Consider the following 12,933-nt stretch of genomic DNA (forward strand, 5'->3'; position numbering starts at 1 on the left):
GTGTATGAAATAGATCAAATGTATTCTGAAAGGAAAGTTTGAGACAACTCTAAACCATCTATCTATATAGCCGGAAGTAGTCACTATACGCAGTGAACTAAAGTTAGATATTTTGGTACATATGAACATATGCTTCTATATGGTGTTAAGATGAGAGACATGCTCATCTTTTGAAAGAAAAAAAAATTAACACCATAACACATGTTTCATACTATGTGTGCTTAAGCGATCGCAAGATGAAAAAGAGACGATCTTGCATTTTCCTAGTGTGAGACTTACATCGTGAATCATGCTTTCTCGATATTTCTTATCTTTAAGATCCTTAACTTATTCTAGAAGTATAGTCTAATGTAGCTATCTTAGAAGGGCCATCTTTAAGTTAATGTGATAATTCCAACCAAAAAGAACCCGACTAGATAAGTGAGTTAGACTGGGATGGAAGGAATAAAGTAGGAGGGAAAGATATCCATGAGTTTTGTATTTCACTGTCCGAACACTTATGCACATGTGCATATTTGTGAAAATAGAGAAACTATGAAGATCAATATCATTATAGTGGATGTAATGTGGAATTTAGGATAAAGCATACACTAGAGACGGTCTATGTTCAAATCTAAAGACTATATATCTCCAATGAGTGTATATTCCTAAGTTTGATATATGCACATCGAGTAACTATATGTTCCAACGAATATATAACACTAGAGCACTTGATGGTTTGCCGGTCGCACGAACTATTTGCAATAGTATGGATGGGATTGAGATGAGGATTGAAATATGTTCCATTACGTGCAACTGGGAGATGTTAGAATTATTCAAGTTATGGGTCGAATAATTAATCTGCCCGAAATGGAACTGGGCCAAACCCATCTAAAAGATGGAGGATTAGGCTTAGAGTTTTATAGTCTAATTAAAGGCTATAAATAGAAAGCTATTTGACCCTAATGATAGAAGAATTAAGATTCTCTCATGAGCCTCCCTCACTCTCTGTGTCTCCTCCCTCTCAGTCTTTGATGTCAACTTTAGTTCATGGATTCTTCGTTTTCACCTCGTGATTAACATCTATGTGGATGAATCGTGACCGGTGATACAAGATCGTGATTGATCTGGTTCTTCTTATGTCTATCTTCCCAACGGGTTCTTCTCTACAAGAGAGGTAACCCTTAAATCCGTATTTATATTCGGATTATTTCTTAATGATCCCTTCAAAAATGAACTATTTGATGTCTTGTAATATGAAGGTATATTGGTCACATGTTAGCTTTTAAATAGGAATAAGGTATAAATTTAGGGTTATGGAAAAGAAATAAAATAGTGCAATATAAAGTTTAACATTTACGAATTGGTGCAATTTCAAACATAATTGATGAAAAGTGAGTTTTTTTATATGAAATTTTATGTTCACTCTCCAACCTCCACATTCTGAACACTCCACATTCTGAATAACGCTTAAAACACACATCTCTTGTTAACAAAAAAAAAAAAATCATCTTTGTCAATTAGGTTTGAAATGATATTAACTTACTATAGAGTTAAATTTGTACCTTATTCCTTTTAAATGTAAAATAAATGAATAATAGAATTTTGGATAAAATTTGGCTGATGAATTAAAGAATCAATAACAGGAAATTAGAAACTATGTAATAGTTTTAAAAAACATAGGACTATCTAGTGTTATACCTAAAAAAACAATAAGAAATAATAAAATTATTCACCTTTTACTACATGAGAAGCACAAATAAATCTATGAAAATCTGAAAATTTTCATACTCTTCTATTCGAGCTGACAATTTCAATTGTGTTTCTCATTTAATTCTGTAAAAGACCGAACAAGGAAAATAAAATAAAACATAAAAATAAGTTCGATAATTGAATTAAAAGCAATTAATGAAATAATAGGAAAGGTAGTCCTATTCACACGTAATAACCCAGAATTGATAACCTCTTTTGTCGCTTAGAAAAATTCAAGCAAAGTTTCAATCAACAAAGATGATTCTTTAACTTATATATACTTATAATATACTATATGGTTATTGAAGAATAGTTTCAATGATAGGGATAGGATTAGACCTGTCCACGGGCCCGGGTACCCGCCCGGTCCGCCCAGGCCCGTGTCCCTTGGACCGGGTTTGGACAATAAAAACTGTTTATTGGTCCAGCCCGGCCCAGGCCCGTCAAAGCCTGCCTATTTTTTGGGCGGGCTTGGGATTAATAAAAATAACACGGTCCGGCCCAGTCCGGCCCGCTTATTAAATATTTATTTTTAAGTATAATATTTATTTTTTTATAATTAACAATTATATATATATATATATAGGTGGGCTTATATGGGTTGGGCTCGGAATTTGATTTTTAAGCCCGAGCCCAGCCCGGCCCGAGCCCGCCTAAATTAATTGTGGGTTGGGCTGGGCTTGGGCTGAGCATTTTTACTTAAAAACCCGACTGGTCCGGTCCGAGCCCGGCCCAGCCCGGCCTATGGACAGGTCTAGATAGGATACATATATAAAACTAATTATATCACTATCAAAAATTATATAAAAGAAAAAGCCTATATGCGATGTATAGACTCCCTATATGCGATGTATAGACTCCCTATATGCGATGTATAGACTCCTGTAACCATGACATATTTGCTTACTTGAAGGTAATTGCCCTATAATTAAAAGGAAACCGTGGGTCAAAGTTATAATAAATTCATTGATGGTATTTACTCTATTTAATTTTTGTGGGAAAATAAATAATTAATAAAAGAAATTATGACAAATTTCTTACTAGTAATTTGTCAGTATTCCAAAGATTTATGAGGGGAAACTAATTAAACTGATTTCCTTTTTACATTACATTTGTAAGTAAAGAAAAGCATGCACGCAAGTATACAACACAACATAAATATGTATAATATAATTAATATGCTTGCTAGATGCAACGATGAACTCTGGGAAAATTAAATCCAATCGTTTGAATTGAAAAGAAAAAGGTATACATGTATGTATCTATTTGGAAATTCATATAACACGTTCTAGATTAGTGAATATAAGCCAAAATAAGATTTTAAGAAGACAAATCAAATTTACAGATATCAGGCTCAGCACATATGAATTAATAACAGAAAAACTCGTCATTTACAGCCACAACAACTCAACATCAGAAAATTGAACCTTGCTTAGCCTACCCTTGAACATTTGAATCTTCATCTTCATCTTCATCAATCTTAGCTGGTCTCATCAGTCTTTGCTGCACTATTGTTGCTATCAGACACTTCACCTGATAAGGGCAATGGAGCTCCTTGCTTCAACTGTATTAAGATCATAGTCATGTTATCGCATCCCTCACCGCCAGCAGTAGGTGCCAAGCACCTATCGAATACTTTCTCACAAACGCCTGAAAGCCTACTTTCCTGCACGCAATGGAACTTACAATAACTTTTACTTCTTCCTTTTTTACGCGTCTACAAAAATTTAAATAGGCTTCAATGTAGCTTACACTGTTTAACTGCTCTTTAACATAATCCACTAGCTGTTGACTCGACATGCAGTCCCTAGTGAAGAGGAGACTTTATCAAAACTTACTTATAGAGATACAACTAACTCATACAAATTCCATAAAATGTCACAATGGAAATCTGGCAGGGTGTGTGTGTGGGTGAGGAAGCTATGACATAATTCTTTTATTTCGGCTCTTAGTAGAGAGAGGTAGCTTTCCCTGGAGGGTGCTGGTAGAAATCCCTGTTTTTCACTCTATCTCTTCTTATTTCCATTCAACAATATTATATATCAATCTTCTTCTGGTTTTCTTACTCTGTTCTGTTATTCTATTTTCTTTTGTGAATTTCCCTTATGCATATGCACATGCACACACGGTTGCATTTTTTCCTCTCAACCTCACTTCATAAAAAGGGCGGCCCGGTCGCATTACGCGTCCCCGCTGAGCGAGGGTCCGGGGAGGGGTCCCACCACAAGGGTGTATTGGGGGCAAGCCTTCCCTTACCAATTTAATTGGCAAGAGGCCGCTCCTAAGACTCGAACCCGTGACCTCAGGTCACACGGCAACAATGAAACAAAAAAGGGGAAGCAGATAATTAAAGCATGACCAATTCTCTTCATTATAACACATTTCAGAACAGAAAGTTACTTACCATATCCCATCACATGCAAGGACAAGAAATTCATCATCATCACAAAGCTCAACCTATAGAAGTGGGATTTAATTCAAAAAACAAAAATAAGAATAAAGTAATAACACAAAAATATAATGAGCACTGTTGTTAGAATCTTACATTCAAATCGTACGATTCGATTTGATTCAGCTCTATTTCAAGCCGAATCTAAATTATAACAAAATCTTACATACGATACGATTCGATTCAACTCTATTTCAAGCCGGATCTTTATCACCGTTCATCAAAAAGTTCAACAACACTAACTACTAAACTCACTCTCCTCTAGTTTGATTGTTATTTATTAAGTTATCAACTCAAATCCATTCTGTCATCATCAAGTTGACAACAAAACAAAAAAATAGTTTAAAAAACTCAAACTCTCCATCTCTACTAAGTTATTAAACAGATTTGTGAAGTAGTTTTATTAAGATTGCATTTGCATTCGATTTGAATTTTAAGTACTTGGTTGATATGATTTCTTTTTTTGACATTAAAATTGCATTTATAGACTAATATTTGATAAATTGTGAGTTCAACATCGTAAATATTTAATTTTTTATAATATTATGAATTTAAAGCGAATCTTACGATTTCACGAGTCACGATTCACAAAATGTGGATTTCAATTCACGAGTCGAATCTCGATTTGACAACTATGATAATAAATGAGTAATGCATACAATTCACGAGATGCCAGCCAAGAAGTCCAGAATTCTTAAAGCTCAAATGTATGTTTTGTCACATGGGGCAAGAGAGAAATCATTCTCTCAATATTAGGTTGCACCGTTGGCATCCCATAGTTATTTACTGGGCAAGGATGGCAAACAATTTAAGAGAAAAAAGGATAAATGAACCACGACCTTAACAAAATGAATTAACCAGGCAAGGATGGAAACAATTAAAGAGGGAAAAGGGGAAAAAGAAGAACCGCCTCAACAAATTGAATTAACCAGGCAAGGATGGCAAACAATTTAAGAGAAAAAAGGAAAAATGAACCACCACCTTAACAAAGTGAAAAAAGTGGAAGCAGAAATGATACATACGATATTTATATCTGGATTGGCAGTCACGATTTGTTTCTCAGGAGGGAGTGATCTGTTCTGCTTCAACTCTGCATCCCCTGCAATAAATAAATCTACCATGAGAATTCTGACTTTGGATAGAAAGGGATATTTTGTCTTTCTTCCTTCTCTATGAATAAAACTGGAATCACTATTATTACCAATTGCTCGAGCCAAGTTCAAACTTCCATTGACACGCCCAACTTGTATGAAACCACCAGCTTTCAGAATCCTATCCTTCTCAACCTCAAGGTCAGGCTTGTGATCTTTGGACAAATTGTATGCCTGCATAAAAACACTTTCCATAAGAGACTGAGAATGTAGACTCCTGAAAGGATAATATGCTACTCTAAACAGAGGCATTGACCAGTTAGCTTAGGCTATGCCCTGGAAAGTGAGGATTTCACAAAAAGAGCAGGATCTTAGCAACATCCACCTGCATTTGTAAGTACACCAACTGACTCACTTATCATAGCAAGAAAATACTAAAACGAGTATTTTGTATTTTGTATTTTGTATTTGTTCCAGTTCTTTGTACAAGCCTGGTTTGGTTTACTAATTTCCTTCTTTGATCCTAGAAAAAACTTAACAATAGTATTTGCATTTGGTATCAGCAGATGAAAATCCTAAATCCAAAGTATCATCAGTCCCATTGATCATGAACTGTCACTTTCATAATGCAAAATGATGTTTTCGAAGATAGATACCAGTGTATAATTGGAGATAAAAGTAGAGCAAGTTCATATAATTTTCCACGAAACCAACTATATGGTAGAAACTAGAAAGCAATATGATTAAATGATCATTAATTTGCTCAAATCTATCTGCCATTAAAAATTGTTTGTAGATAGCTACGATGGACTGCTGAAATTCTCAGTTCTATGTTGCAAAAGCTAAGAAACAACAAAGTAATTCTCTTTGCCTGAAACAAAGGAAAACAAGCTAAAAGTTAATAAAGAGAGAGGGGGTGAATTGAGTACCTGACCCTTCCTGGATATAACACAGCGAGAATCACCAGCATTGGCAACTATAAGTTGGGTATTCCGTATAACTGCAACACATGCTGTGCTTCCACAATTTGGTCCATAAAAATCAGAATGCGGACCCTAGTTTTGCCAAAAAAAATCTACATCACATTTGGATCAATCAAACTATTGGCCTTACAATAATAAGTAAAAACAGTGCAATAAATCAAGATCTACTAAGTAAATTTCAAAAGGAAAACCTAGATTTGCATTGACCCTGATGACTAAAAGATTAGCAGTGGGATTTTATGGCTTGCATACTAAGTTCAGTTAATATACTTGCTAATATTAAGGAACAATCAAAGACATTATTCATTTCCAAAAACAGTTATGAATGGACAAATAAGACATTTCATATCTTTTTTTATTCAAATATGATTTCCTATTTGTGAACTATAATGAAGAAAAGGACAGAGAATGTCAAAATAATTACAAAATAAAGCCACAAGAAAATTAGTAAATTTGTTCCTTGATATGTGGATCCAAATAAGCAATAAGAGCGATTACATTCTTCACTAGGTCAAAGATAGCAATGAACTGGAGCTAGGATTTCCTTTTTTTATAAACATGGGAACTGAAGAGGTTGAGTGTCGAACCCATGACCTCCCACATGTGTCTCAGACATCATTTATTTTTAAAGTCAAACACATTTCAAAATGATTATATTCACAATGACATGCATTAAAAAATTGTGATAAACCATCTTCAGTAACTCTTTGTAGTTGATTAGTTGCCTCCTTGGGTCTTAGGTTATGTTCAACGGATCAAACATCCTCTATCCATTGCAATGCCATCCATATCCCAGCGATTGAAACTTGAAACCTCCAGATGGGAAATTCAAGATTTAACCACTGGATGACCCCTCAAAAAGATCAATAACCATGAATGGAAACAAGAAAGAGAAAAAGTATGAGGACAAATGATCGGGAGTCACAGAATTATCTTCTACTCCCACCGACCTATCCCATTATGTAAGTCATTTTAGAAAGTGAATTTTTTTTTCCAAAATATAAGTGGTTTTAGTTTTCCAAGAATTTTTAGTTTGGTTTTCCGGTCCAAGCATTGGATTTTTGTCTTGGTTTTCAATGTATTCATGTGTTTTTTAACATTCGAAGCTTATTCCTCAACCATTACATGAAAGAGAATTTTGGTTTAAGTTAACCAATATAAATTCATTAATTTGACTCTATATTAATTGTATTTCTTAATTTGTGTGAAATGCCCTAGAATGACTTATATAATGGGACGGAGGGAGTATTTGATAAGATTCTTCTCAACTGCTACATAGAGCAGCAATTCTTCCTATATATTTATCGCAGATCCTTCTATTTTCGTTATGGAATATTATGGGGTCATTGGATAAACAAACATATACACAGTTTCAAGAATTAGATTTTGTCTTTAGATTTGTATAGGATTAAGTTGAGTCTTTTAGCCTCTATGCAGGCATACTATGTCATCCAACTTAAATGTTTTTTTCAACTTGATTGAGAAATATTACTTCATTAGCTTCTATGATGTTCTTGTTCGTGGTTTATTCACAATTTATGAGAATCCTTATCCTTAATCAAATTTGTTTCATCTCACAAAATGGAAAATTAATAATGGTGATAAATATGATTATTTATAAACCTGAAACTCAATTTCTAAATTTCCAAATAAGATTTCAACAAACATACAAGCACAAAGGGAAAAATATAATTTCATAAACATTCTCACTTCAATGCATCATCAAAACTTAAATTTATGTCATCGATACTTAAGATGATGCCATTAGAAAGCACTGTGTTTCGTCATATATATACAATAATGGAAGCGCATCCAATAGCGAACTGGAAAAAAAAAGATTATCTAATGTAAATGACATGGTACCTCCTCAAAAGACCAATCATCAGAATGACCATCCGTGTCAACAGTCTTCGGTGACCATATAAGCCCTTCTATCATACCGGATACCTTTTCAATCTTATCACCCAGCACAGCTAATTCCCTCCATCCCCTTTGTCCACGCATCATCTCATCCATTCTGCATCAACATTGTTAGGAGAAAGTGGAGAAATAAAAAGGAATAATTAAGCAGAAAACTATCAATTGAATCAACAAAAGAATAGCTTGCCATTATAAAAGTTCCAGGAAAGTTATAAACTCGAGTTTACCATGACTCACAGTACGAAAAATTTACTAATGAACTACTGTAACCATCAGTGCAGTCTTTATCTCGATACAAATACAACTGTGGCTAGGTTTTGCATAAAAATATTCCTTCATAACTTATAAGTATACATGAATGTCAACATCTAGTCACTGAAACATCAACATAAACAATTACAAAATCCAGAAAAGAAAATCGAATTTCCAACCTATTCTAGACAATTAACCATACATATAACTATTTGTTATATCATCCATGAAGCCTGTTTTAGGAAAAAGAAAAAAAAAACAAATATTAGGGCAACCAGTGAAATAACCTGAGAAAAGATTTCTGTAAAGAAGTGCCCAAATCTCCAGCTGAATAAGCTTCATGCTTTAGCACTTGCTGGTGAAGATACTTAGCACAAAACTTAGCCACTGCTTTGCCTGAGAATTCATGATGATGATAAATATAGCAGGAAATAAAATTGAACCATTAACAGTGCTAGGATGAACATTCTACGAAAAAGGACCTCTTTGGAAGGAGATATGGACTCAGAGTCCATTGCACAAGAGATCATCTGACCATGGACTACAAACTCACTGAGGTTTACTACTTAAACCAACATCTTCTTTATGACATCTTCTCATGTTTAAAATGTTTCCTTATTCTATCATTTTTCTCTATGAAACAAATCGATTTTTACCCATTCAAATATAAAGTGACCTATAGCAAACTATCTATTTAGTTGTTCTCAAATTCTTGCTCAAGATTTACAGTAATATTTCTAACTTTAACCTCCAAACATGCAAATCTTTACCAAAGTGGTCATAAGCAATAAAATTCCATATTCAGTTTTTATTTAGGAACTACTTCATTAATTATCTATTCAACTTTCATTAGCTGACACCATTTGTTCACAATTTGGTTATATCTAAAGTGCATCATCAGCATAAACCATATTAAAGAGAAGAAAAGCAAGCCAGTGCAATTTGACAGCTTTAGCTACATAAGGTAGATTAGAAAAAGTCAAAGATATGGCACTTGATTACCATTTTATTGCTGGAACGAAATTTTCAGCAACTACATGATAAAATCCAAAGTCTAGGTCAGACATTTAATAGTCAATCCACTAATCTTAAATCTCCTGGAGTTCACACAAAGCTTGAATACTTGTTTCTCATAACATAAGTGCCTATATGCTGGTATTGTTGTTCATAAGTTGTGTATAAATAAATTTCTAGCATAGTTGTTAAAGGCGTAAGGCGAGCCGAGGCGATAAGGGCAAAATATCGCCTTGAGGCGACAAACAAATTAGAAAAACACAAAAAATTAAATTAACTCAAAAAATTAAAATACATATAGATTTTACTTTTACACAGCTTATACACTAAGACTCATAGAACCATTATTTAATTGTGATGAAATCCTCTGCTACTGCTAACACCTGCCACTGTTAAATTAACTCAAACATATAGATTTTATTTTTACACAGCTTGTACACTAGACTCATGAACTATTATTTAATTGTGACGAAATCTTCCACTACTGTTAACACTTGGCACTGTTAAATCCAGCCCCCACATTGTCACCACTACCACCTACTCACCACACTTACTTTAACCCACAACACATCATAACAACAACAAATAAGGAATCAAGATTAAAAATTTACAGCGTGGCAAAAAAAATTCAAAATTCAGAGCAGGAAATAATATGTTAGAAAGGTAGAAGAGAAGCTCTTGAAGTAAAGCAACATGGGTCTCTTGAAGGAATAGAGGTAATAGAGATATAACAACAAAATTCTGTTGAAAGGCAAGGAAGTTTACTCGGTATTGGAAGCTTTCATTGTTTCTTCTCATTTATCTGAAATCTCACTCTTATATCTTTTTTTTTTTTTTCTTAAAGTTGGCTAAAATGCCTCAGATGCAAGAGGCGATTGCCTCCACGCCTTGATCGCCACTCGCCCAGCGAGGTGAGGCGGTCGCCTTTAGCACCTTGCCCGCCTTACAGGGCACTGAGGCAATGGAAGGATCGCCTCAGTCCGCCTTTCACAACTATGATTTCTAGCACATCTAGGAAAAGAAAATGCTTTTATGCAAATTTAGTATTTCTAAAAATTGAAATAGTTATATGGCAAAAGAAAAGTACAAAATCAGTTTTCTTAAAGCAAATTTGTTTGAATTTTTGTAACAATGTTAGAAAAGATTTAAGAATTCATTAAAGCAACAGCAAGCAAAATAATGCTGACCTCCATGGCCATCATAAACACCAAAGAAAGACGTGGAACTGTCCAAATCTGGATATGCTGCATGCTGTTAAACACCTTATACAGATTCAGTAGGTAAAAAAAGAGAATTTATGGAAAATCTAAAACTTCAAGTGACATGTTTGTCCAAGCCACATACAGACTTTCAGTAAAAAAAAAAAAATCATTTTCAAACTCAGTTCTACCATGCATTGGTCTAAAAGAAAGATACAGGAATAAGGTTTCATTTGTTTCCAGAGAAACCAGTATAAACTACACAACATACAGTAGAAAACATAGCAAAGGCTTTCCCAATGATTCTCCACTTTCAGTGAACATGATGATTTCAACCAGAGTACAGTTGAAATCAATCTATGAGATTAAGGCCTCATATTTGACTGTGTCCAATTTGGTCATCCAACTTACGAACAAAGTCGAACTGCTTCCAGATGAGGTCATGCCAAAAGCCAGTATGTCTGTTTCAAAATTAGCATAAACAGACTGCCTCAGCAAGGAGGTGAAAGAAAAAGGATGAGCTTTGTGCAGCAACATTCAGCATTTTGCCTCACAAACACAGTGCTACCGAAAGCCAAAAACTGACTCAAGTTCAAGCACATTAATCTATACTTGTACAATTTTAATAGGAAAACTGAATATGTTGACACTTTTAACCATTGATGCTCAATTGTACCTCATACAGAAAAGCCACATCATTTTTGTGATTTATACGCAAGCAACTAACCAGGTTTTGAATGATTGTGAAAGCTCATGGGCATTTATTTTGGTTTGAGTATCTATTTATTGTGTTTACAGATTGTTGCTAGTACAGTACACTCTGTGACATAGCATGTTAAGTAAAAAATTATGCACAGGAACTTTAGCAACAAATGCTAGAAGGAAAAACAGAAAGCAAAATATAACGAAAGCATTATGTCTTTATAGGAAGACCATTTATATAAGTTAAGTACATGATCATGTTGTCATCATGAATATCACATACAAACTAGGATCAGGTAAACAGTTCACAGAGATTACTGACAGCATCTTCCATGGTTGCACGCCATCCTTGCATTGAGGATAACCCATATCGAAGTCTATGATTCCCACCATCTTCTGAGGACTTCTCAGTTTTAGGGGAGCTGAGATATACCCCCATCTCCTGCTGAAACCAAATAAAAAAGCTATCAACCAAAACTCATTAGGTTGAATAAACCCATCATACAAACAAGTAAATAGACATGCTTAACAATAATAATATTTAACATGTATACAGTAATTGTAATTGACATATCAACCATCCTATCGAATTCAATACCTAAATTTGCAAGTATGCACAATAGAAGCATAAAAGCAGACATGCTTATTGTTTGTAATTTTGCGGTACATTTTTTCTTTTATAAATGTAAAGAAATTTCTGCTTGATGTTACAATATATCATTTAAGTACCCAAGGAGAATCCATTAAATTATCAGAACGAGAAATTTAGTCACAAAGATTACTAGTAAGAGAGCTAAAGTATTAACACAATATGCAATCAATTAAGATCACATCGAAACTAGAGAGTTGAAACCAATGCGATTAAAACCAATTATTACCATAAACTGCAGTTAAATCTAAGAATCCATTGCAGAAAGAATCTAAACAGAAGCAAAAGATAACTTAACCCTCCTGGGAAAGACATAAAATAAAATAGTGTGAAATGGAAGCGCATTGAAGAAAACAAGCAAAGTTTTTCATCAATAATGAGTACGATTCAGAATTACAATTAGAAACTGGAATTTCTTCGATTTGGTCACGTTTTAACACGAACCAAACAGATCAAATCAAGACATTAAGAGCTAACCACTAAATATCCAAATAAGAAACTGATGGTTATAGAGATCTTGCAACAGAGAGAAGTGATTGACAAGTATTAGCGATCAATGAGAAAGAAATGACATGAGGATATAGAAATGCAAGTGTTTAATGCAGAATCCGTACGATCAAACAGGAAGAGAAAAGAGAAAAGAGAAAAGAGAAGAAAGCAGTGAAAAGATGTATGGATAATCCTCTCCCTACAGGGACCAACGACCAAGCAATGGAATATTAACACTACCCTTTTCAGTTTAACCAGGGGATGGTCACGTGTCCTTAATTTGCGTATGTTACTGTTTATTCTATTTTCTTTTCAAATAAATTATACTCTAATATTTTTTTTTAGGTAAATAACAAAACTGGCCCATTTACATTACACAACCTTTTACATATTTGATTTATTTATTTATTTATATAACAAGGATTTTTCCAAATAGAAGGCATCCTTTTATATA

The 12,933-nt window shown here is 34.0% G+C and overlaps 1 protein-coding gene across 13 annotated transcripts; it reads right to left on the minus strand.

Annotated features, from left to right (window-relative positions):
- Positions 1-2,934: 2,934 nt before the first annotated feature.
- On the minus strand, positions 2,935-12,718 carry LOC136222180 (probable protein phosphatase 2C 60). Of its 13 annotated transcripts, none has more exons than XM_066009702.1 (11): positions 12,605-12,718; positions 11,664-11,786; positions 10,628-10,691; positions 8,714-8,822; positions 8,118-8,271; positions 6,201-6,326; positions 5,382-5,505; positions 5,203-5,279; positions 4,136-4,188; positions 3,484-3,538; positions 2,935-3,397 (listed from the first exon to the last, which is right to left on the minus strand). In XM_066009702.1, the coding sequence occupies exons 2-11, from the start codon at positions 11,778-11,780 to the stop codon at positions 3,212-3,214; spliced, it is 1,065 nt and encodes a 354-aa protein (XP_065865774.1). In that variant the 5' UTR covers positions 11,781-11,786; positions 12,605-12,718; the 3' UTR covers positions 2,935-3,211. The 13 variants fall into 13 exon arrangements, with proteins under 13 accessions (XP_065865774.1, XP_065865777.1, XP_065865772.1 ...); XM_066009705.1 differs by lacking the exon at positions 3,484-3,538 and adding an exon at positions 12,220-12,292 and having other exon boundaries at positions 12,468-12,696; XM_066009700.1 differs by having other exon boundaries at positions 11,664-11,783; positions 12,468-12,694.
- Between the last annotated feature and the right edge of the window lie 215 nt (positions 12,719-12,933).

This window comes from Euphorbia lathyris, chromosome 3, assembly GCF_963576675.1.
Source record: "Euphorbia lathyris chromosome 3, ddEupLath1.1, whole genome shotgun sequence".
Taxonomy (NCBI): Eukaryota; Viridiplantae; Streptophyta; class Magnoliopsida; order Malpighiales; family Euphorbiaceae; genus Euphorbia; species Euphorbia lathyris.